At 43.9% G+C, this 24,728-nt stretch overlaps 1 protein-coding gene across 3 annotated transcripts in view; it reads left to right on the top strand.

Annotated features, from left to right (window-relative positions):
• Nucleotides 1–24,728, top strand: part of orc3 (origin recognition complex, subunit 3) — a 75,931-nt gene that overhangs the window by 15,490 nt on the left and 35,713 nt on the right. For all 3 annotated transcript variants that reach the window (XM_067984900.1, XM_067984903.1, XM_067984902.1), the window contains exons 5-13: nucleotides 2,071–2,175; nucleotides 3,385–3,545; nucleotides 7,879–8,018; nucleotides 8,968–9,127; nucleotides 13,603–13,716; nucleotides 13,823–13,956; nucleotides 19,781–19,844; nucleotides 22,135–22,251; nucleotides 23,956–24,035. In XM_067984900.1, the coding sequence (XP_067841001.1) occupies nucleotides 2,071–2,175; nucleotides 3,385–3,545; nucleotides 7,879–8,018; nucleotides 8,968–9,127; nucleotides 13,603–13,716; nucleotides 13,823–13,956; nucleotides 19,781–19,844; nucleotides 22,135–22,251; nucleotides 23,956–24,035 (1,075 nt within the window). The remainder of the gene's footprint in view (nucleotides 1–2,070; nucleotides 2,176–3,384; nucleotides 3,546–7,878; nucleotides 8,019–8,967; nucleotides 9,128–13,602; nucleotides 13,717–13,822; nucleotides 13,957–19,780; nucleotides 19,845–22,134; nucleotides 22,252–23,955; nucleotides 24,036–24,728) is intronic.

The raw sequence follows: 24,728 nt of genomic DNA, 5'->3' as shown, positions 1-24,728 counted from the left end.
CTCAACATGGAGGAGGACTGATTCATCAGCTGAAGGAGGGCGGTAGGTGGTAATCAGCAGGAGGTTTCCTTACCCATGTTTGACCTGATGCCATGAGTTTTCATGGTGTCCAGAGTCAATGTTGAGGACTCCCAGGGCCGTTCCCTCCTGACTGTATGTCACTGTACCGTCAACTCTGGTGGGTCTGTCTGCCGATGCGACAGGACATACCCAGGGATGGTGAGACACTTTCCACCAATATACTATTTTGCTGTTCGCTGTGCAATCTCCGCTGCATTGGAGGAACCAGATGCAGATTAGGTGACTGCTTTGCCAAACACCTTCATCCTGTCCATAAATGTGACCCTGCGCTCCCTGTGGTTTGCCATAATTCATCATTTATTCCCCCTGTTCCCACTCTGACCTCTCAGTCCTTAACCTCCCACACTGTCTCAGCTAAGTTCAAAGCGAATTTCATCATTCTCCGGGACACACTACAGTCCTTTAGTCTGAGTGTTGACTTTTAGCTTCAGACTTTAGCTGTATTCCTCCCTAGTTTTTTCACAGCAAGGTGTGGTAGGCCTGTTGGTGCCTGGGACTTCAGTAGGGGGGTGGGGAGGGGAGTGCGGGGGTGGTTGACGTTCCTATTATGGAACGTTTGTTGAACACGATTCTGGCGAAGAGTTAGGGCTGTGCCCTTGCTGTTGGCCTGTTTCTTTTTCATCCTTGCTGAACTTTACATACCCACTGTGCACTTTGCTCATTTCAGTTTTCATTTTGTATCTGCACCCGCAGGCTGTCTTTATTTCTCTGTTTTCTCACCTTGTTTGTTGGCGTGCCTCTCACTATCTTAGCCATCTGATAATGCCTTTCCATTCCCTCACTGGGATGTGACCTTTTTATATCATCTAACCGATTCTTGCTTTTCTTTTAAGCAGGTCACAGGTCATACAACCCGTCTAATTAGAGTATCTGATGTTTTTCCCCCTTCCATTTTTACCAATTCTCCCAAAATGCTGGTTTGTCTTTCAGTTTTCAGTTCTGAAGCAGGGTCTTGTCTTTGCTTGTCTTTTTTCTCTCTACAGATGCAGACTAACCTTTTGTGTATTTCCAGCATTTTCTTTTTCTGTTGCTATGTTTTATTGGGTTCTATGGATTTGGAATTGTTGGATTTTGGTTCCAGCTATCTGCCTGGATGATCTGGTTCAATAGTTTGAATTTGCTTTTTCTTTTGTTGCTGCTGTTACGAGTGCTAAAAAGGTATTTTAAGGACATTGGCATTGAATAGAAACTTAAACTTTATTCTTTTCTCTAAACAGTAGCTGCCACGTCTGAGAGTGGAAAACGAGAACTGATAAGGATTTATTTTGGTCTTAACTTTTACTCATGCTAAGATGGGTCACCATGTAAATATAAACATATGGGTATATTCTCCTCTCCACTATTTTAATGAAAAGGAAATGTGAATAACAGCACTATAAACTGTGCATAAATTTTTCCTAAGGATAGTGAGTGGATGAAACTGTACTCCCTAGTGACCATTTCCAACATGCTGATTACTGAAGTATTCTATATTTCTTTTATTGCTATGTGAATTCCTTTGTTTTCCATCCAACGCTTCAGTCTTCCTAAGCGATGCACAGACCTCAGGCTGGCGGATGATCTGCGCCCAGCCCTTCACCGGGGGCTGCTTTAATCTAGCCATTGGAGGTGCAGTGGAGCAGCTTGGGAACGACTCTCCCTCTAATTTTCATTTTCCGTATGGGCGAACGCTTTCAGAAAGAATTGTTGAGAAATTGCTGATAATTTTTCAAATTGCTTTTTCTGACATTTATTGTAACTGTGGTTATATCAGAACGCAGTATAGCAGTCTCACCCGACAGGGATCAAATCCCTTGTTTATTTTAGAGAGCTATTTAGTTATAGCTGTGCAAAGCAAATGAGGTGTAGTTATTTTTGATGGGTGGGGATTAGTCAATAGGCTGCGAGTAAAGACATTTTGTTATCCATCTCTACAAAACCATGTGCTGCATCTCTTCATCTTATTTGCAAATATACTATTTATCTCTTGTTCATCGCCTTACCCTGCAGGTGTGAATGTACCTGACCATGAAATGACATTTCAAAGCTTAACGGACCTTCTGAAGCAGTCGCTTACCCCACATGTGGTTTGTCTGCAGGGCAAAGAGTGCACAAGTAAGGATAGGCCTACTTTGATGCAATGCCGGTTTTATACTCTCTGCATGATAAGCCATCATGAGTGTAATCCTAGATTTTCTGCAGATACTTGTGTCCATATTTCATATATAGGCTACTATCTGTGTGCCATTCTGAGATTTTATACAGTATTCTGCTGAGGGTTTGTGCTGACATCCAGGCTCAGCATTCAAGTTTGCAACCTCCTGGCTCATCTTTATACTACCAAAAGATGCAAAAAAAAACCCCACTTATGCAACACACACATCTTTCTTTTTGATTCAATAATTTAATTTTAAATTTCCCTTGCGAGTTCAGAATCAGCTAAGCAGATAGTTTGAAGGGGAGACAAAGAATTCTGCGGCAGAAGACCGAGCCATCTTCAGAAGTGATTGTTTTCAATTGTTTATAGAGGGAAGTGGGAGGTGAGGTGAATTTCAGCTAATAACGACAACATCAACAACTTGCATTTATATAGCGTCTTTAAGGTAATAAAAACTTCCCAAGGTGCTTCATAGGAGCGTTTTCAGACAATATTTGACACCGAGCCACATGAAGAGATATTAGAACAGGTGACCAAAAGCTTGGTCAAAGAGAGAGGTTCTAAAGAGTGACTCAAGGGAGGAAAGAGAGGTGGTGAGGTTTGGGGGAGGGGGGGATTTCTAGAGCTTAGGGCCTAGGCTAAGCTCTAGAATTCCCCCCCCCCCCACCCATGACTGCCAATGGCGGAGTGATGCAAATCAAGCTAATTCAACTTGTTTGTTGTTACCAATCAGCTTTTGGGTTGACTTGCTAATGTTGCTTTAAAAACATAATGTGCTTTTAATCAGTCCCACAGTATAAAACCTGCTCAGCTCCATGTGTTTAAGTATTTTTGATCTTTTGATTATAAATGCCACCGCAAGCAAGGGGCTACTTTTGACATTTCCGGCCATACGGGGCTGTCAGGGCAATGAGCTACTGAAACTGGAGAAAGTTTGAGACCCGTCAAACAAGGCAAAGGACAATGCTGGTCCAGTGGCCTTGGTGTCATCTGACACGTTTTGAAGAAAACTTAATTTGAAAAGGTGTAAGAAAAAATAGGCATGGAAACATTTGTTCTCCTCATGTCAGCATTCATAATGCTATCAAATATGCCATCAGGATCTTTAAGATATCCTGTCTTAGCTGTCTTAATTACTGTCTGATAGTGTTTATTTTTCTGCATAGCTGTGAAGCAGGTTTTACAGAAAGTTCTGATGCACCTCATGGGTAGCAGTGTGAATGATGAAGAGGAAGATGAGGATGTGCACCATTCTGTTGATTTCTCCCAGAGAAAAGTGCACTGCTCCATGGCCTCTCTCTCTGGATGGTACAATGCTACAACACAGGTAAATGACAGCAACCACCTCTTTTTTTATTATTGTTAATATATTTCCAAACACATGAGGCTATAAATTGGGACGCGTAGCGCCCGTTGTGTAGGTGCTACACAGCCTCCTAAGAACCCAAAATGGCGCCTGGATTGCACGTGCACACTTCTAGAGTGACATGCACCAGGCACCATCTTGGTAAAGGCGTTCACTCACGGGCAGATAACAAACGCCGACAGCATGTAAAGTAGGGAGAACATGCAGTAGATCAGTGTGCAATGCTGATTTAAAGGGACAGATGCGATTTTGGAACTCAACGCGCCAGCCAACGCACTGTCTTAACCTCGCACAGCTGAACAGGTCATAGACAGCCTGGAGGACCCTCCCACCAGCGCTATTTAAAGGGATCATGCAGGTGTTGCAGGTTGTTGCTGGATTATTGCTTTTGGCTGCTGGTACAATTGTACGTGTTTGTTGAAGCTTCCTATACTTGGAAATAATTGCAGTATTATATATAGAGAGTGGTCTGGCAGGTCCTGCATTTCTGTTGATGACATTTAAAACAGTGTGCTGAACAAGGTTTCTGCCAACATGGGTGACCTGCTAGGGCTCCCAGTGGACATTGAACACAACTGGGAGGATGCAGAGAGGCAACGCAGAGCAGGTCAAACTATGAGAAGGAGGAGGAGACCATATCTAATGAGGGCCTTCAGAGACCAATTCTCCACCTCAACCTGAGTGAAGATTAGTGCATCCGACGGCTGCGGTTCACAAAAGAGGTCGTGACGGAGATTTGTCAACTGCTGCAGCCACAACTACAATCTCTGAGCAGGGCAAGGACAGCCTTGCCTGTGGCTGTGACGGTAACCGTGGTGCTGAACTTTAACGGCTCTGGATGCTTTCAGTATGCTGCTGGCGATATGTGCAACATCTCGAAGTTTGCAGCGCACTGCTGTATAAGGGATGTCACTGAGGCACTGTATGAGCTGCACAACAGATTCATCGCGTTCCCTCTTGACAGAGACAAGCAGAGTGGGGGGGACGAGGGTTTGCTCACATTGCAGGCTTCCCATTGGTGCAGGGTGCCATTGACTGCACGCATGTTGCCATGTGTGCTCCACATCTCAACTCAGCCATCTTCTTGAACAGAAAGGGGTTCCACTCCCTCAATGTGCAGCTGGTGTGCAACCACACGCAGCGCATCATGCAGGTCACTGCCTGCTACCCTGGCAGCAGTCATGATTCCTTCATTCTGCGGCAGTCCAACATCCCACCTATCTTTCAACCGGCACTGCAAGTCAAAGGCTGGCTACTGGGCGACAAGGGCTATCCCCTCACGGGGTGGCTCATGACTCCGGTCCGGAACGCGCGCACACGTGCAGAGCAGGCCTACAACGAGAGCCACGCGTCCAAATGGAATATCGTAGAGCACTCCGTAGCCGTCCTAAAGCAGTGCTTCCACTGCCTGGACCATTCTGGAGGTACTCAGCTGAGCAGGTGTCGAGACTCGTCGTTACATGCCGCACAATGCCGCCCTTATAAGAGGACAGCCCTTGCCACCAGCTCTCCGGCAAGATCCTAAGCCGGTGGCAGAGGCAAGGAGGCAAAAAGGTGCACCGGCCCTGTCAGCCAGGGCTCTGCATGCTCACCTTAATAATGAGCGATATCAGTAGCCTCAACGACACGTCCCAAGTCACCAACAGTCCCACACTCCTCACCTTTCCTCTCCCACGTGACCATCAAATCGTCCTCCTTATGTTTACACATTGCTTCCTCCCGCAGCTCATCGCAGAAATAAAAACCACCACCTACTGCAACTTCAAATACAAATTTATAAACTAAAACATGAAATCATGTATACTACATTACACTATTCACCCTTGAGCTTTCCCTTAGTGCCTGTCGTTCATGTGCCTTTACCTTTCCTAGTGCTCCTACGAGCTGCATCCTCAGTGGCTGGAGCATGAGTGGTGGAAGGCTGCTGACCTTCAATGGAGGAGAGTGCAGATGGCCTTGGAGGACGATCTCGAGCAGCTCTGGGACGGGAGGGCCCGGCTTCAGGCTGCATCATCTCGGCCTGGGCTGCAGCAGTCTGGCTTACCTTGCTGACGGGTGACAGCAAGGGCTGTGGCAGGAGTGGGAGCAGGAATACTGTCATCCTGAGAGAGGACAGCAGGTTCATCTCCCGTGGTGCCATTGCCACTCGCCTGGGGTGGTGCCTCAGCAATCCTGGTGATCTACTGGAGAACAGATAGCTGGAGTGCTGTGACTCCCTGGAAGCCCCTTTCCACAGTGGAACCCACAGCCACATTAGCAGCAGCTTCAGCTCCAAACACAGCAGTCAAACCTCAGATGGCAGATGTTTGTGCTGCATTGGAAGCTGTGACACCGGTCATCAGACGCTGCGTCGTGGTGGGTTCCACAGGTGTGCTGATGGAGGTGACCACTCGCTCCATGTGGGAAAGGATGGGCTCCAAGCTCTGCGCAAAGCCCTGTGCCAATTTCAAGGTGGACTCCTCCGTGCCACGTGACATTGTCCGTGGGCTTTCCAGTGCACCAAGCATTTGACTGTATATGCCCATCGAAATCATCATCTGACTCCTCTGCAACAGAACTAGTGAACGACCTCACCCTCCAGCGAGCTGGCACCTGTGGTATCTGTTCCTCCCCCGCACCAGCTCCTGTGCACTTGTGCTCGGTGTCTCACCATGTGCAGATCCCTTCTCTATCCTAGCCTCTACACTACGCGCAGTGTCAGTCTCTGAGCTGGTGGCTGCGAGTCTAAGATTGAGTGACTGTGTCACTTCATCACTGTCTTCCTCCTCCTCCTTCACCTCAGATGGTGCCGGCTCCAGTTCTTGGGTATCTGCAATGACAAAGGGAGATGGGTTGAGTTGTGGAGCGGGGAGAGGAGCAAGTAAGACGTGCATGCTGAGAGCATCTGCAGCACGTGAGTCAGAAAAGATTGTGGGTTGAGGGAGATGTGGGAAATGAGAAGGAGGATTAGGTATGCAGAGACCCTCATCGACAAGACCTCCAACGCTGCCAGAGGCCACGGCCGCAGCAACAGCCCACCCAATGATCCCCAGCACTGTCTCCTCCATGGGGGTGAAGACGTGTAGGCGTGCCTGTCCTCCCCCAGGTCTTTGCTGCTGCCGGCTGTTATGCACTACCTTCTCCTGCAAGGCAGAGGGAAGAGTGAGCGCCCTGCAAGGTATTTAGCTGATGTGGCTGTCATGGTTGAATAGCTGCCAGTGTGTGTGGGATCTGTGAGTTGTGGGTGTGTGGCTTGCAAGGGTGGTACTATGTTAGGATGAGATACAGTATCTGAAGTGCAGCATTGCTTACGGATGGAAAGCGTTTTGTTGCTGGGTAGGTGACAGGTGGTGTTATGCATGGAGCAGTGGTGCAGTTGGTAGCATGTGCCACTTGACACTTGAAATCACTCACCTCAATAATTTGACATGAGTGGTCAAGCTTCCTTCTGCACTGCATCCATAGGCATAGTGCAATGCTCCTGGCATTCACTTCCAGCACCACTTCCTCCCACTCCCTCCGCAGCTGGAGTCTGAAGGGCCTCCTGCCAACCTGCGGATACAGGATGGCCCTTTATGCGTCCACCAAGGCCTCTGGTGCGTCATCCGAGAACCTTGATGCACGCTCGCTCGTAGGTCCAGCCATTAGATTTTTCTTCCACCACCGATTGAATTGACAGTGCACTTCCCCTTTAAGAGGTGCAGGCTACCTTTAATAATGCTGACCACGCCCCATATCAGGCCCCTTGCTGGTGCGTGTAGCCACTCAACAGCGCAGGTAGCGCTGGCTGCAGGCCTCAATCATGGAGATTATCAGGCAGCATGAATCTCACGTGCTGCCTGCATCTCAACGAGTGGGCGCAGATTACTCGCGCACCGCGACCCCCGCCCCCGGTTTCGGGTGTTATCCAATTTAACCCCCATGTAGACTAATCAACTAATGAGAGTTTGACTTTAAGGCTGACCGGGAAAGTATCAGTGCATTTCACTAGTTAGTATTTCAACCACTAGCAGAATTCTTGAAGTAAGTAGTCCCTCAGCATCTGACAGCTGCCATTTTTGTCATCCAGCTTCTCAAGTCTTTGATTTGCTTGACAGAGCAACGTAGCTGCGATCAGGAATTTAGGGTTGCCATTTTGTGGCACTACACAACTTTTAATTTTTTTTTTCTTTCCTAATTAGAGGAAGAAAATTTTATTGGTGGTCCTGCAGTGAATGTTTTTTCTTAAATTGACAAATCCTATCTCCTGAATATCAGATAGAGGCCTGGTTTTACTTAAATGGATTTAATTTAGATGTACTTTGTTCTGATGCAGAAATCTACCTCAAACAGCCCAACTAGAAAGAGGAAATCCTCTTCTCTTGGGCAAGAACAATCCCCTCCCATTGTCATCATCTTCAAAGACCTTGAGAGCTTCCTACCCAAAGTGCTGCAGGACTTCATAATCATCAGCAGGTAATAGCAGATTACAGATGCTCGTTTTATAGTGGTGGTTGTAAAGAATTTGAAGCCCTGCTTAAATTACAGTGTTAGCATTACCGTAACTGAGTAACCTAGAAAGCATTACTTTGGGGGGGAAAAAAAGTCTGAAAATTAATTGCTGTTAAAATTTGTCGTGATGAGGACAATCTGGGTCTGGTAGTGAACAATGATGGGACCGAGTGAACCTGGAAAAATAAATAGCTTAAAAAGTAGTGAAATGATCTGAACTTCATGTATATAAAGCACAGTGAAAGAGAGAGGCTGAAGGCCAAGGCACTCATAGGGGGAGAAATTCAACTCACGGCCATCCACTTTGTGCCTGAAAAGCGGGCGGTAGGAGTCGAAAATCAGGGGGAGGGGGCACCTCGGCCACTCCATTGATCCCCAAGGCCTGCCTGATGCCATTTTCAGGTGGGCCTGTAAATGGGGGAGCAGCCTGTCCGTCTGAAATGGGCGTAAAGCTGCTTGACTATGCAAATTTGGGTCATAGGAACAGGAGTAGGCCATTCAAGCACTCTACCCTATTCCGCCATTCAATTAGATCATGGCTGATCTGCACCTCAACCCCATTTACCCGTCTTTGCTCCATATCCCTTGACACCCTTACCTAACAAAAAATCAATCCATCTCAGTCTTGAAAGCTTCAATTGATTCAGCATCCATGGCCTTTTGAGAGAGAGAGAGTTCCAGATTTCTACTACCCTCTGTGTGAAGAAGTGCTTTGTCCAATTGCGTGAATGATTTGTTCTTATATATTCCAAGCAAGTGAATACAGTTTTTGTGAAAAGAAATGGGTTTGAATATGGATTGTAGGTTTGTAGGTTTATTCAGGTTGATGATGTGATTTCCAGACAGGGGTATGAATGTGGTCCATCTTACTTGGAAGTCATCATTAATTCTGCTTGGTTTTTTAATGTTTCAGTAACTACATCCAGCAACTCCCACTGGTGCTGGTTTTTGGAATTGCCACGTCTCCAATCACGATACACCGAATGCTGCCCCACACAGTTTCCTCGCTGCTCTGTATTGAGCTGTTTCAGTCGCTTTCCTGCACCGATCACTTGGCTACAGTTATTGTTAAGGTAATCGATACCCACTGACTGCTTTTGGGGAAAAAAAACTGTTTAAAGCATTGTACGTCAGCCAACAATGGGCCATGTTTATCTGAAGTAATTCATTGTACAGCTATGCTTCCGAAGGGTTGTCTTTTGTGTGAACAGCTCAGCTCTTGTCAGATCAGATGTTTATTATTCTTAAAAATGGAATGTTGTTTGCAACCCCAGCACAGTGAGATTAAGAACAACATTTAGTATTTCCTTTCTTTCCTTGCCCCTCTCCTTTCTCCAATTTTCAGCTTAAAGGATAGATGAATATTCTGCAATTTTACTTGATTACTTTGAGGAGCAATGAATATTTACTCAGAACTTTCCCTCCGAAAATTAAGTTGCTGGATTACAGTCCATTAAAGGATGGAGTATACATGGTCTTGGAAGGGGTTGCTTTGAATGAGCTTTAATGGTCCTTATCTCCTCCATTGTGTACTTATACCAACCCAGATATCATTTTAGACGGTGTGTGTAGAAAATTCAGGGACTGATGGGACTGGGACGAGTTGGGAAATAATCAAAGGAGGACAGCACAAGTCCTACTAGCAATTCCAAGGGAGGATATGATCCCAAATAAATGCCTCTTAATAAGTCATTTTCTGTCAGTATTGGAACATTTTAGATGCGTTTGCACCATAATGGTAACTGTTTCGCCTTGCACCAATCCTAACATTACAGTTTAAATCTGGAGCAAGGGCCTGGAGGAGGGATTAGCACTACACTTCATTCAGGTCAAGCTCTGTTTCCAGATTTGCACTACAAAGCTTTAAGTTCAAAGTAAAACCACTTCAGAACAAGGGGGCATAACCTTTAAAATTAGAGTTAGGTCGTTTAGGGGTGATATCAGGAAGCACTTCTTCACACAAAGGGTAGTGGAAATCTGGAACTCCCTTCCCCCAAAAAGCTTTTGAGGCTGGGGGTCAATTGAAAATTTCAAAACTGAGATTGATAGATTTTTGTTAGGCAAGGGTATTAAGGGTTACGGAACCAAGGCGGGTAGATGGAGTTAAGATACAAATCAGCCATTCATAATTGAATGACCGAACAGGCTCGAGGGGCTAAATGGCCTACTCCTAGAATCATAGAAAATTTACAGCACAGAAGGAGGCCATTCAGCCCATTGTGTCTGTGTTGGCCGAAAATGAGCTACCCAGCCGAATCCCACTTTCCAGCACTTGGTCCGTAGCCTTGTAGGTTATGGCACTTCAGGTGCATATCCAGGTACTTTTTAAATGTGATGAGGGTTTCTGCCTCCACCACCCTTTCATGCAGTGAGTTCCAGACCCCCACCACTCTCTGGGTGAAAAAGTTTTTCCTCACCTCCCCTCTAATCCTTCTACCAATTACTTTAAATCTATGCCCCCTGGTTATTGACTCCTCGGCTAAGGGAAATAGGTCCTTCCTACCCACTCTATCTAGGCCCCTCATAATTTTTGCACCTCAATTAAATTACCCCTCAGCCTCCTCTGTTCCAAAAAAAACAACCCCAGCCTATCCAATCTTTCCTCATAGCTAAAATTCTCCAGTCCTGGCAACATCCTCCTAAATCTCCTCTGTACCCTCTCTAGTGCAATTACATCCTTCCTGTAATGTGGTGACCAGAACTGTACGCAGTACTCAAGCTGTGGCCTAACTAATCTTATATTCTATGCCTCGGCTAATAAAGGAAAGTATTCCGTCTGCTTTCTTAACTACCTTATCAGGGATCTGTGGACATGCTCTCCAAGGTCCCTCACTTCCTCTACATCTCTCAGAATCCTCCCATTTATTGTGTATTCCCTTGCCTCGTTTGCCCTTCCCAAATGCATTATCTCACACTTCTCTGGATTGAATTCCATTTGCCACTTTTCTGCCCACCTGACCAGCCCATTGATATCTTCCTGCAGTCTACAGTTTTCCTCCTCACTATCAACCACATGGCCAATTTTTGTATCATCTGCAAACTCCGGCGCGGACGTGATGGGCCGAATGACCTCCTTCTGTGCGTAAATTTTCTATGATTCTTAATCATGCCCCCTACATTTAAATCCAAATCATTAATATATACCACAAAAAGCAAGGGACTTAGTACTGAGCCCTGCGGGACCCCACTGGAAACAGCCTTCCAGTCTCAAAACTCCTGTTCTTATGTTCTTACTGATGACCATTGTAAGAACACAAGAAACAGGGGCAGGAGTAGGCTATACGGCCCCTCGAGCATGCTCTGCCATTCAACAAGATCATGGCTGATCTTCAACCTCAACTCCACTTTCCCGCCTGAACCCCATATCCTTCGATTTCCCCTAGAGTCTAAAAATCTATCTATCTCAGCCTTGAATATAATAATAAATAATTGAAGTGTAAATGCGGTTTTAGAAATGTCCCCAGCCACTTTGAAGCATTGATTTGCTTATGGAAAGGACATATCTACTGATTTCAATTTTCTTATGTGGAAGCAGACACTGGAGCACCAGCATGCAACACCGCTAAGCACTGGCTGCGGGTTTGGTTTCTTCCGCTGAGTTCACTGTCTTTTCATTCTGGCGAGGGGCTGAGCCAGAGACCAGTTACTTGGCAGTTACAGAGAAGGAGAATCGTCTTGAGGCCCCTCTCGTGCACATCATGGCAGCTAGCTCAAAGCAGTACTGGCTGAAGCGGGTAGGAGGCTACCTGTTCATCCTCTGAATTACAACTGAAACATAGGGGAAGTAATTAGAGGGGAAAATGTCCTTATTTTTAAAAAAGAATTAAAGGAGCTCAAGAGAAAGTTCTGAACAAAGAAATGAATGCGGGACATTGGACTGCAGTGTGCGGTGCAGAAGATCTCCATTCACAACTAACTGTGAGAAATGCAGATCCATCTGATGCGCTGCACTATTATACTCCAACCTGCCCCGAACCTATGGGTCGCTTTGAATTGTTGGAGGAACTGTGGGTGAACTAACGCCTGGTCTGGCAAAGTTCCCCCATCTACCACTGCAGTCCTTGTGGTGATCGTTCTCCCTCAAAAATGTTTGGTAGAGAATTCCAGGATTCTATAGTATTGTAGTCTCATCGTAGATACAGCTCAGGAGGGGGCCATTTGGCCCATCGTGCCTGTGCCGGCTCTTTGAAAGAACTATCCAATTAGTCCCGTTCCCCTGTTCTTTCCCCAGAGCCCCGTAATTTTTTTCCCTTCAATATTTATCCAACTCCCTTTTGAAAGTTACTATTGAATCTGCTTCCACCGCCCTTTCAGGCAGTGCGTTCAGATCATTACAACTTGCTGCATAAAAAATGTTTCCTCATATCGCCTCTGGCTTTTTTGCCGATCGCCTTAAATCTCTGGTTACCAACTTGTTCATTATTTAGAACACCTCTATCAAATCTCCCCTTAACCTTCTCTGTTGTAAGGAGAACAATCCCAGCTTCTCCAGCCTCTCCATGTAACTGAAGTCCCTCATCCTTGGTACCATTCTAGTAAATCCTTTCTGCACCTTCTCTAAGGCCTTGACATCCTTCCTAAAGCGTGGTGTCCAGGATTGAACACAATAGTCCAGCTGAGGGCTAACCAGTGTTTTATAAAGGTTTAGCAAAACTTCCTTGCTTTTGTACTTTATGCCCCTATTAATAAAGCCCAGGATCCCATCTGCTTTTTTAACAGCCTTCTCAACCTGTCCTGCCACCTTCAAAGATTTGTGTGTGTGCACCCACAGTGGGGCTGTTTTGACCCAACAATGATGAAGGAGCTGGGGTATTACATCCAAGTCAGTATGGCGTGCGACTTGGAGAGGGAACCTGGAAACTATGCTGTTCCCATGACATTGCTGCTCTTGTACTTCTCTGTGACGGAGATCGCAAGGGGAGGAAGTGCTGTCAAAGCAACCTTGTTGAGTTCTACAGTGCAGCCTGTAGATCGTGCGTACTGCAGCCACAGTGCAAGCGGACTTCTCTGTCCTGGACGGCACTGAGCTTCTTGAGTATTGTTGTGACTGCACCCATCCAGGCGAATGGTCCTTGAGGTCATCACATTTCTGCATTTGTTAACTTACCAACACCTTGTTTTCCTTTTGAGTAGGTGAGACTGTCGTTTGGAGGGTAGGACTGGGGCATCAGGATGGTGTCAATATTTCCAAAGAGTTCCCCCACACTGAGAGGTTTAAAACTGTTGGTTTAAGGTGATGTCTTAGGCATAGTTGATACGTCTGTCACTGATCAGGATGCTGTTTCTGCAACGTGCTTCACCTGTAATAGGAAAAATGAAAAGATTAACAGTTTTTGTTTTAAAGAGTGGATGAGGGTGCTCCATTTTGATTGGATTTCGAGCCAAACTTTAAACTTGCAAATATCTATATGGCGTTTGCTTTTTTTTTAATGACATTGTTAGAATTTAATATATTAAATGAAAATACTCTGCTTAGTTATGCATTTACCTGTGAGTAACTACTTTTAAAAATATATGTTCTTTCTATTTTTTTTGTACTCTTTCATAGTTGGTGCTGACAACCAAATTCCCATTTAAGTTGAGTGGAAAAGTGCTTCAGGTTCTGATCAGCATATTCTTATATCATGATTTTTCTGTGAGGAATTTTGTTAAAGGTTTTCAGGTAAGTGGAAGTTGGCACAGCTGAGCAAGTTTAAAACAGATGCTTAGACGACAAGAATTGAAATTATGGATATATAAATCCTTGTCCGGCCTCTTATTCTTCACAGCTATCTCTGTTAGAGCACTTCTACTCCCAGCCTCTTAGTCTTTTGTGCTGTACACTGGATGAAGCCAAGGCCAGGGTACAGAATCTTACCCATGATGACTGTGAACTAATCCGTCAAGTGCCGTCTATTATGGGGTGAGTAAAAATTACTTGTTTTTGAGTAAAAGCGGTGATTTATTTTTCCCTCTCTTGCCAATTTTTCACTCCCACCCTGTTTTCTCATCTCTTCTGTCCTGAAGGTATTGACTCACTCAGGTACTTCGCACAAGTGGCTATTCTTCATGTGTAAGCCTTGACAATGAGTTGGTGGCTATTCAACTGGATTGGTCATCACAGCCAACCCTAATCCTGGTCAGTCACCAGTAATCAGGGACCACAGTAGCTGATTTTTTGTTTCTTTTCCCCACCCCCTTCCCCCCCATCCCTAATGCAGAGATGCTCAGACCAATTAAAAGCACTGTAGCTGAGATAAGACCAAGGATTAAACCAGGAACCTTGCCAGTCTCAATGACTCAGCTACTTACTGAATAAGCTTAAGGAAATCATATGAATTCTATTATTAGTGGACTGCCGGCAACTCTGGTTAAATTCTTGCGGTTATGTAGTGCTATGCTATTAAATTCCACAAATGACATTCTGTAGTCTAACTAGGGCTGAATTCGTAGTGTTTCATGGACTATTTGATCCTGTTTGGCTACATGTATCCCTGTTAATCATGAACTAGTAATATTTTTCAAAGGAGCAAACCGCTCCTAACACACTCTATGTGGGATTGTGTTGCCGTAATGTATGTTAAGGTGTGCTGTACCATCTCGTCTGTGATTCATTTTTCATGTCACATTGGTGAAGTTACGAACAGTCTTCCCTGATCATCCATTACTCGCTCTGCCATGTGAGCTCCTGTGCCGTAAAGGCTGAAACTGCATAACCAGGCTCTTTATGATTGAAATATATGTATGAAATTATATTGGTGAAACAAATCATTTTCCCTTGAAATGGAAAGATCCTTGTGACCTTTTCTCCTGTGGTTCTCCTCTCTTCCTGAAGGCATTGACTCCCTCGCTGGGATAGGGCTGCGCAAAGGCAGTTGTTAACCTCACAAGTGCTGCCAAGCTACCTGACAGGAACTCAGCCTGGATGGTGGAGGACATCACTGCTGATCCCCATCTTGTTCCGAGCATGTTTTAATGTTGGGATCCAATTTTGCATAAATTTTCGGTAAATCATCATTTTATATGCCACTAAATGCATGGTGGGATATCCCAGTTGTTTGGAGCATTGATTCTAAAGTAGCAACTCTGGTAATATTCGGGAGAGATTGCACTAGCAAAATTTTATTTTTTTTAAAGGTGCGCTGGAAGTAAATATGCTCTCACAACATTATTTAGTCAGTATCTGGAAATCACATTTTTTTGTTATATTTTAAATTGGCCCTCTTTAATTATTACTGCACCAATATGCTTTTTTTTAATAAAAAGTGAATCTAAATTTTGGGATTTCAGGATCATCTTGATTTTGCTTATTTTAATATTTTTAATTCTAATTTTAAACCATCCTGTAGATCCGTGAATCAATTATCCTGACTCACCTTTTCTGATTGTTGATCTGTACTGTCACATTTTGAATTATTCATGCCATTAGAATGTGACCTTCAGAGGTAAAATATTGCCACATGTGATAGTCCCAGTGACAGCTGGTAAAAAGCTCTAATGTCCCTCATATAACTCTGCATGTTTCCTTATAGCTTCCATAAATTCCGAATCTGCCGTACAGTAAATCTCCACGTACATTAATTTCAAAGTGACTGTTCAGACAATTAAAAAAATCAAATTAACTTTTTAAGAAAAGTAATGTAGGAGCTCAAATAGAATTTTCCATGCTTGTAAAATGTTCTATTTTAAATCTATTAAAATGTATAAAAATAAAGAAATACTTGGTTTACATAGCACCTTGTTCCATCATCAGAATGTCTCAGTGTACTTTTCACACTGCTTTTGGAGTGGAACGACCGTCATTTAGGCAAACATGACATTTTGCACTAACGATATCCCACAAACAACAATGAGATGAATGACCAATTAATCTGTTTTGGAGCACTGATTGAAGGAGGAATGTTTTCAAACTCTAGATTTCAGTGTTAAGCATTTGTATTTTCTTTCACTTCAAGTAAACTATATGACAGTTTTGACATTGGTTGGATTAGTTTCAAATCTCAGTGGTAATTGTGGATGAATGAGAGTCAAAGATAAAATGTCACTGCTTTTTGCAGATGCCAACTACTTATAGCCAGGGCTTAACTAAACACCACATTTTAAAAAAATTTTCAATAGCTAAGGAAGTCACTAATAAAATTAACTATAAAATAATTGACACGAGCCTGTTTCATGATGTTTACACTCTTTCTCAAGTGTATGCACATAAAAGAAAGGACTTGCATTTATATAGTGCCTTTCACAACCTCAGGACTTCCCAAAGCACTTTACAGCCAATTAAGTACTTTTGAAGTGTAGTTACTGTTGTAATGTAGGAAACGCAGCAGCCAATTTGCATACACAACAGCAATGAGATGCATGACCAGATAATCTGTATTTTAATGGTGTTGGTTGAGGGATAAATGTTGGCCAGAACACTGGGAGAACTCCCCAGCTCTTCTCCGAATAGTGCCCTGGGATCTTTTACATCCACCTGAGACGGGGCCTCAGTTTACCATCTCTTCCAAAAGACAAAACCTCCGATGGTGCAGCATCCCCTCGGTACTGCACTGATGTCAGCCTGGATTATGTGCTCAAGTCTCTGCAGTGGGACTTGAATCCACAACCTTCTGACTCAGAGGCAAGAGTGCTACTACTGAGCCAAGTCTGACACTTTAATAAATGTTTCTATTCCATAACCATCCATTAGTTTCCTTCATTTACACTTGTAGTTTTCATACAATATTTAGACGTTTGGGGCTCAATTTTAAAAGGGCGGGGCGATGGCAGTGGGGTGGGGGGGGGGGTGGGGTGATTTGCGGGCATCAAACCTGGAAGGGAAGTAGGCGGGTTGCAATCTAATGAGGCCAATTAAAGCCTCTTCTGGGTTTCTGGCAGCCAGCCTGATTGACAGGAGCTGCACATCTGAGGTGGGTGGGGGGGGGGGTGGAGAGAAAGAGAGTGAGAGAGACCTCATCGGCCGTTGCGAGGGGGAGGGGGGAGGAGACATTGGAAGGGTGTGCAGAAGATAGCGGATAGCGGACATCGGAAGGGTGTGCAGAAGATATCGGAAGTGGGGGGGGGGGTGTGCAGAGACATCGGACATCGGAAGTCGGGGGTGTGCAGAAGATATCGGACATCGGAAGTGGGGGGTGTGCAGAAGATATCGGACATCGGAAGTGGGGGGTGTGATACAGTGACTATGTAGTTTTTTAAAAATGGTTTTATTACACAATCCCTACCAATTTCCTGAAGGGCAGGACAATACAGTGGAGCCCCAAAGTTCACACCTGCAGTCCTCCATACACAGAGTTCTTGATCTTAGCCATGCCAATGTGGGACGGCACTAGGTAGAGGCCAGATACCATACTGCAGGAAGGAAAACAGGGCAAAATGTCACCAAAGGTTGCTCTTTGATACTTTATACCGCTTTATTTCAGAGCGGCATTCCAGAGGACTGGAATGGGTTTTGCACTTTCTTACCAAGAGATAATCTGTGCCGTGAAACGTCGTTGAGAGGGAAAGTAGGAATAATAAATAATAATTCATCATGAGCAGAAAATACAGTACAGTAGATTAGGGAAGTAAATGGAAGGAGTGTTTGCAGACCTGGTTTATGGGGAGGGATGAGGTTGACTGACAGGTGTTGCGTAGAATCATACAGCACAGGAGGAGGCCATTCAGCCCATCGTGCCTATGCTGGCTCTTTGAAAAAGCTATCCAATTCATCCCATTCCCCTGCTCTTTCCCCTTAGCCTTGCAAATTTTTCCCCTTCAAGTATTTATCCAATTCCCTTTTGAAAGTTATTATTGAATCTGCTTCCACCACCCTTTTCAAGCAGTGCATTCCAGATCATAACAACTCGCTGCGTAAGAAATGTCTGCTCATGTTGTCTCTGGCTCTTTTGATCACCTTAAATCTGTGTCCTCTGGTTACCGACCCTTCTGCCACTGGAAACAGTTTTTCCTTATTTACTCTATCAAAACCCTAATATGATTATGAACACCTCTATCAAATTTCCCCTTAACCTTCTCTGCTCTAAGGAGAACAACCCCAGTTTCTCTAGTCTCTCCACATAACTGAAGTCCCTCATCCCTGGTACCATTGTTGTAAATCTCTGCACCCTTTCTAAGGCCTTGATATCCTTCCTAAAGTGTGGTGCCCAGAATTGGACACAATATTCCAGCTGAGGCCTAACCATTGTTTCATAAAGGTTTAGCATAACTTCTTTGCTTTTGTACTCTTTGCCTCTATTTAGAAAGCTCAGGATCATGTGTGCCTTTTTATCAGCCTTCTCAACTTGTCCTGCTACCTTCAAAGACTTGTGTATGTGCACCCCCAAGTCTCTCTACTCCTGCACCCCCTTTTAAAATTGTACCATTTAGTTTATATTGCCTCTCCTCATTCTTCCTACTTCACACTTCTCCACGTTAAATTTCATCTGCCATGTGTCTGCCCATTTTATCAGTCTGTCTATGCCCTCCTGAAGTCTATTACTATCCTCCTCACTGTTTACTACATTTCCAAGTTCCGTGTCATCTGCAGATTTTGAAATTACGTCCTGCATTTCCATTAACTTGTCCCATTATCACCCCTTTTTGCCTTGCACCATCATCCCTTCTGTCAATTAATCACTCCTGCCCGCCACCCTAGCACAGACTTCCCATTTGTTCTTTACCTTCCCCCACCCCCCCACCTTTTCCCTGGCTCTCTCTACTTGCTTAAAAGCTGTTAATCTCCCGACATCTTCCAGTTCTAATGAAAGGTCATTGACCTGAAACGTTAATTCTGTTTCTCTCTCCACAGATGTTGCCTGACCTGCTGAGTGTTTCCAGCATTTTCTGTTTTTATTTATTATGTCCCTGTTGCATCTGCATTTTTTTCCAGCTTGTCTACATTTCTCTTTATTGCTTTTTCACTGTTTTGCAGCCTGTAATAAATTCCCATTGAGTTCCCTTTTTATTTGTTAACTCTACCCATACAGATTCAGTTTTTTTCACCATTCCCTATAGTGCTGTAATAGAATCTTTGATTAATACTGCCACTCTGTCCTACCTGAATATTTTGTAACCAAGAGTTACAAGAGTGTGTGCCTTTGGTCCCCCTCGTTTCTTTGCTTCTGTCTCCAGCATGCCTTCCTATGCCTCTTTGTCCCACTTCTACTTGATATGACCAGTATGATGCTTTCCAGCGGCCTTCCTGCTCTGGCTCTCTATTCTAGAAGCAGTTGCCTTTCTATATTAAGAGTATATCAATTTAAGTGCTGGGAGGCTGCAATAACTTGCTTTAAGGTGGAGCTCCATGTGTCTCAGGCTGCAATAACTTGCTTTAAAGTGGAGCTCCATGTATCTCATTGTGAGCATAAGTACAGAGGGGGGGAGCTGGAATATTTTGCATCAGGCATGTGGGCCAAATTAGTGTTTAGAGGCACATCCAGGCTAGGGAAAAGAGAGTTGGAGGTTACTATCCAACTAAAAAAAGCCACAGTCTGTAAATGTTTCAATGAAATGATTCAAACCAGCAGCCAAAATTGAGAAGGATACTACACTGGTATATGCCCATGTTGTACTGTATGTACAATAAAAACATAAACCATGTGTTGCAGTCTAAAGGTCGAAAGAGATATGTTTTATGATGTCACCGATGCGCTTCAATATTGCTGTCTTGCAACACTGCCACCGACATATCCATTGTGTAAGCACTGTTATTATATTTCGCTATAATGCTCAACCAGTAAAATTAATCTGTGTTTGCTTTTTAATTTTAGATATGTTGAGGATCAGGACTTCGAGAAGCAGGTTAAACTTTTGACCAATGACCAATATTTAAAGGTAATCTATTTGCTTACTGTGCATTCCAAATATGTTACGAGTTCCACTTGCCTATCACACTCGTCCTCCCTCATCTACACTTGATTCTTGTCATCCAGTGCATTAAATTTTAAATCCTTTTCGTCATCTTCAAATCGCTCCATGGCCTCACCCTACCCTATCTCTGCAACCTCCTCTAGTTTTACATACCCCCCACCCCCGCAGCCTTTGGTCTTCTGACTCTGGCCTTTTACGCATTCCTCCCCCGCCCCCCTACCCATATCCCACCTTTGGTGGCAGAGCCGTCAGCTGCTTCAACCCTACCCTCTGGAATTCCCTCCCTAAATTCCTCTGTTGTTTATCTCTCTGCACCTTTAACAACCTTCTCAAAACCCATTTTACCAACCAGACTTTCATTCACCTCTTCTGCCTCTCGTACAATGGATTAAAATCTCACTCGATTACTGCTCAGCTATTTCTTCTCCCCTCCCATTCTCCACTGTGTAAAATGCCTTGGGATGTTTCTACAATAAAAGGTGCTTTATAAATGCAAGTTTCTGTTGAAACTACTGCCTCCTTAAGCTGACACAATGGAAAGTTCTGGTATGTTTTAGAAGGTTGTGGTTCTGGGTGTTAAACCTTCTGCAAAACAGAAAGATTTACTTGATGACAGAGGTACAAGGGTGAAGAAATAATGATGAATTTATACAAAATGTGGTTAGGCCGCAGTTAGAGCACTGTATGCAGTTTCAAGTGCCCCAATATAGAAAGGACATTAAAGACATAGATAGCATTCAGCCAATAGATTCACCAGGATGATGCCAGGGATGAGAAGCTAGTTATGAGGAGAGGCTTGAGATACTGGGACTATTTCCATTGGAGAAGAGACGGTTAGGAGAAGATTTAATAAAGGTTTTTAAGATTATGAAGTGGTTTGATAGAGTGAATAGGGAAAGACTATATCTTCTTGTGGGTCAGTGACAAAGGCTTATCAATTTAAAATTGTCACAGAGAGCGAGAGAGGTTAGGAGAGATTTCTTTACACACAGGGTTATTGGGGCACGGAATGCCTTGCCACAGGGAGTAGTTGAGACAGAGATCGTTGATTCTTTTAAGGAAAAACTGGATAAATGGAGAAAGATACCTTTATGATATAAGAAATCTATGCGGAGAGAGCAGGGCAGTGGGATTCATTTTGGACTGCTCTGACAAAAGTAATTTTAACCCCCAAGAATGGATGGGTTGGGGTGAGTGGGAAGTTAAAATAAAAGCTTTTTGGAGCGGGACCACATCCTGACTCCAACACGCCCACTCTGGGTTTGACCCAGGCCCGTTTGGGCGCGCGCATACAACAGAAACCCGGAAGTCCCGCCCCCACTTAAAGCCGGCGGGCTGATACTTAAAGGGGCAATGTACCTCATTGAATTAGTTGAGGTACTTAATTTTTTGTGCATTAGAAAAATAAAATGAATTTATCCTTACCTTTTTGGGTTTCCCATCACTTCCAATTCACGTCAGGTGAAAGCAGGCGGGAGGGGCCAGATCCATGAGGTGAGTGCCTTTATTGCACGGCTTGTGGGCCTGGAGGAGCAGGAGTGCTTCTTCCAGGCCCAACAGGACCCCTATGATCAACCAACCCGCACCCCCGCCCCCCCACCCAACCATTTTCAAGGCCCACCTGATGTCGCCCCACCTTCCCCATCCCCCCCTCCGATTTGTTCCACGGCCCACGATCTCTTCCTACCGCTCTCTGATTCACGGCTCCATTCCCTGCCGACAAGCAGCCAGCCTGTCAATCTGGCTGCCTGGCACATGGGGAAACGCGGAAGCACACTCACTCACCATCAATTGAGCTGGGATCGCAGATTGCGACGCACTCGTTTGGCTCCTGGGTTCCCCATGCAAATATCTAGGGACAGGCTGGGTTCCCGGCTCCAAGTTAAAATCATGCCCTATGGATTGTTCTGTGCTGTAAATTGCTATGGTTTTGTTTTGTTTGTGGGCACAATTTAAACTCTTTTACCCTTTGGCTACAAGCTATGACTGACCCGGTAGATGTATTTATTGAAAATGAAAAACTGCCATTTTAAAAAAAAAAGGCAGGAATTATAGGAAATGATCTGTGCAAATCGTACAAACCAGCCATCATCAAAAATGGCAATAACAATGGATTTTGGTCCTGCTAATATTAGTGCATGTTTCCAGATGAAGCATGTAATGATGCTTTAAGGGTACACAAAAAATATGATTAGTAACTGAGGATAAAGTAATAAAAGCTGCTTCCTTTTTATTTGCCCTCCACACTATGCAGGATGTTGTCCAGAAACTGCTGACTGGCCTTCACATTTACCACACGAATTACTTCCCGGTTCTGAAATGTCTGCATGTTTTCACATCGTCTCTTCCAAAATATCCTTTAGGTAAACAGGTGCGTGCACACTTTATAAAGTACCTGAAAAACGTAACCAGAAATTTCTTAGCATTTTACCCTTTTGAAAATTAACGGTATACATATTTAGCATCTTATTTTTTTAAAAGTCCATTAAAGATTATGGAAGGCTGATTGGGTGAGGTGTCATCAGTAATTTATATTAAAATGAAAAACTATGACGGTCATATATTGTATGCAAGCACTGTCCTTGTTATGATGCTCCTGTCATGAGCTACTATAGGACCAACTGTGCTGTTCCAATGGCACTGTAAGCACTTGCACATGGTCCATAAGATGACAGAGAACCTTTACGATCTATAATTGGCCCCGTAAGAACTGAATTATCTTTTCTCATCAGCAAATCTGTTTTTGGCAATTGTGTGAGGAAAGAGTGAGTGTCTAAAATCAACTGCTGATTTATATAATTACCTTTTCAGTCAGGCAAATGTTGTGAACATTCCCACCTGCTAGAGGGGGTAAAAAATGCAATCAGAACTGTCATCTGTATTTAGTTTCAAGGGATACATTGCGCTCATCAGGCGAATCACTGAGCCGCATAGGTGTTGGATATTTAACATTGTAAAACTTCCCTGTACAGCACTACTTCAGTGTGCATTGTTTATTCAATGCTCAGAGGGTCAGTAATTATTTATTGATCATGTTAAATGTTATAAAGCAGTTAATAAATGAACGAGTAAATGGAGGATTTGGCATAACGTGTTGTTGAATGTGACATTTATTCCATGAGTAAAGGAAAACATGTAACTTCTGACAGTCATGCATAAGTTTTATACGGGTCTCCTTTACGAGTGGAATAAACATCGAATGCAACAATCTCGTGTACATTATTCTATCTTATGGATGCATGTGTTTTTTCTGTGTATGTTATTTAAAAACAAAAAGTAAAGAAACTTTGCATTATGAACAGAATTGTGGTCGAGATCATAGTCGTCTTGTTGTGAATTGTGAAATGGTACGTAGGAGAACTCCGCCATTATCAGGGGAGACCATCCTTACAGTCAAGGGTGCACCGTCAGCCTGCGTGTGTGCAGGTTTCTAAGATGTGGTCTTGGTTGGGAGGTTTGTGTGGTTCACTAGCTTTGTGCAATTAGCGAGCTGGTGACAGGTTTGTGGACATGGAGGGGACAAAATTATTTTACTAAACTGTAAATTTTTTTTCAATTTTACACACAAAGAAAAATATGCCGAGGAGAACAATTACACGGGTACTTCCTTCATTTTGGGGGAGGGAGAGATTGATCATTGTGAAACATAGGCCTAGAAATTTGTTGATGCCACGCCTGTTTTACAGGCGTAAAGTGGGTACTTATGCACCCAATGGCAGCGTATGCGCGCACGTTTCGTGCCAGAAGAGTACCGCCTGCCATATTGGTAAAGGCTATAGTATAGGCGTCCAGGGCCTGAGCCTGAAACAGGCTATCTGATTTCTTCCTCAAAGTATAGTGTGTAATTTGTAGTTATGGGCACTGCAGAATGCTCAGTGAAGTTATAGCAGGGAATTGCTTGGTTCACATTCATGAGAAAGCAACAACTAGCTGTTCAGAGCTGCAAATGTTGCATAAACCTTTATTATTTACCAGTGACGGTGGTGGTTTTTCACAATACATTGATTTTTCTCTTTACTCAGTTGCCCAGTGAATGTTTCTATACAATTTATAGATGACCTGTGATTCCCCATAGATCAGGGAACTTTACATCACATGTTTGGAGAAGAATGTATGGGAAACTGAGGAATACAGTTCTGCCTTCCAACTGCTCGGGTAATTATGATCGGTAGTGATTGTATGCTTTAGCTTCACCAGCTCATTTAAGAGCCCCACGGTGATGCAGAATTTTACAGCTGCAGCACACTGCACTTGCGACTTTCATATGCCTCTTGCCACACATTTCTGGAGCCACACTGTCAAAGTTACCTCCTCATCTTTTTGGTTGAGTGTGGTACTCAGTAATCATGTCTGATCAGCTGTTCCTGTTACTCTGAATTACATAGAATGTACAGCACCAAAACAGGCCATTCGGCCCAACTGGTTCATGCCGATGTTTATGCTCCACACGAGCCTCCTCCCACCCCTCCTCTAACCCGATCAGCATAACCCTCCACTCCTTTCTCCCTCATGTGTTTATCTAGCTTCCCCTTAAATGCATCTATGCAAAGTTAATTCAGTTCCTTCATGCAGGTAACGCCACATCAACTCTTTGATTTATGTCTCACTGTAGAACTCATTGTTTCAACAATTTTAAAGTATTCACAAAAAAGTTACATGATTTTTAACAGGAATACAATTGACGAGACTCTAATTTCAAATAGTTTCACTGCCTCAAGAGGACAGCCTATGTGCCAAATCTGATAAACAATATCCTAGACTGTAAGATTAGTCATTTTAATTTTTAAAAAGTCTTCAGTTAAATTACTTGAAACGGGAACACCAAGTAGGAGCTGCATCCTGCAGTGC

Source organism: Heptranchias perlo, chromosome 5 (genome assembly GCF_035084215.1).
Source record: "Heptranchias perlo isolate sHepPer1 chromosome 5, sHepPer1.hap1, whole genome shotgun sequence".
NCBI classification, from domain to species: Eukaryota; Metazoa; Chordata; class Chondrichthyes; order Hexanchiformes; family Hexanchidae; genus Heptranchias; species Heptranchias perlo.
Note: the sequence above shows the minus strand (reverse complement) of the source record. Positions and strands in the feature narration are given on the sequence as shown.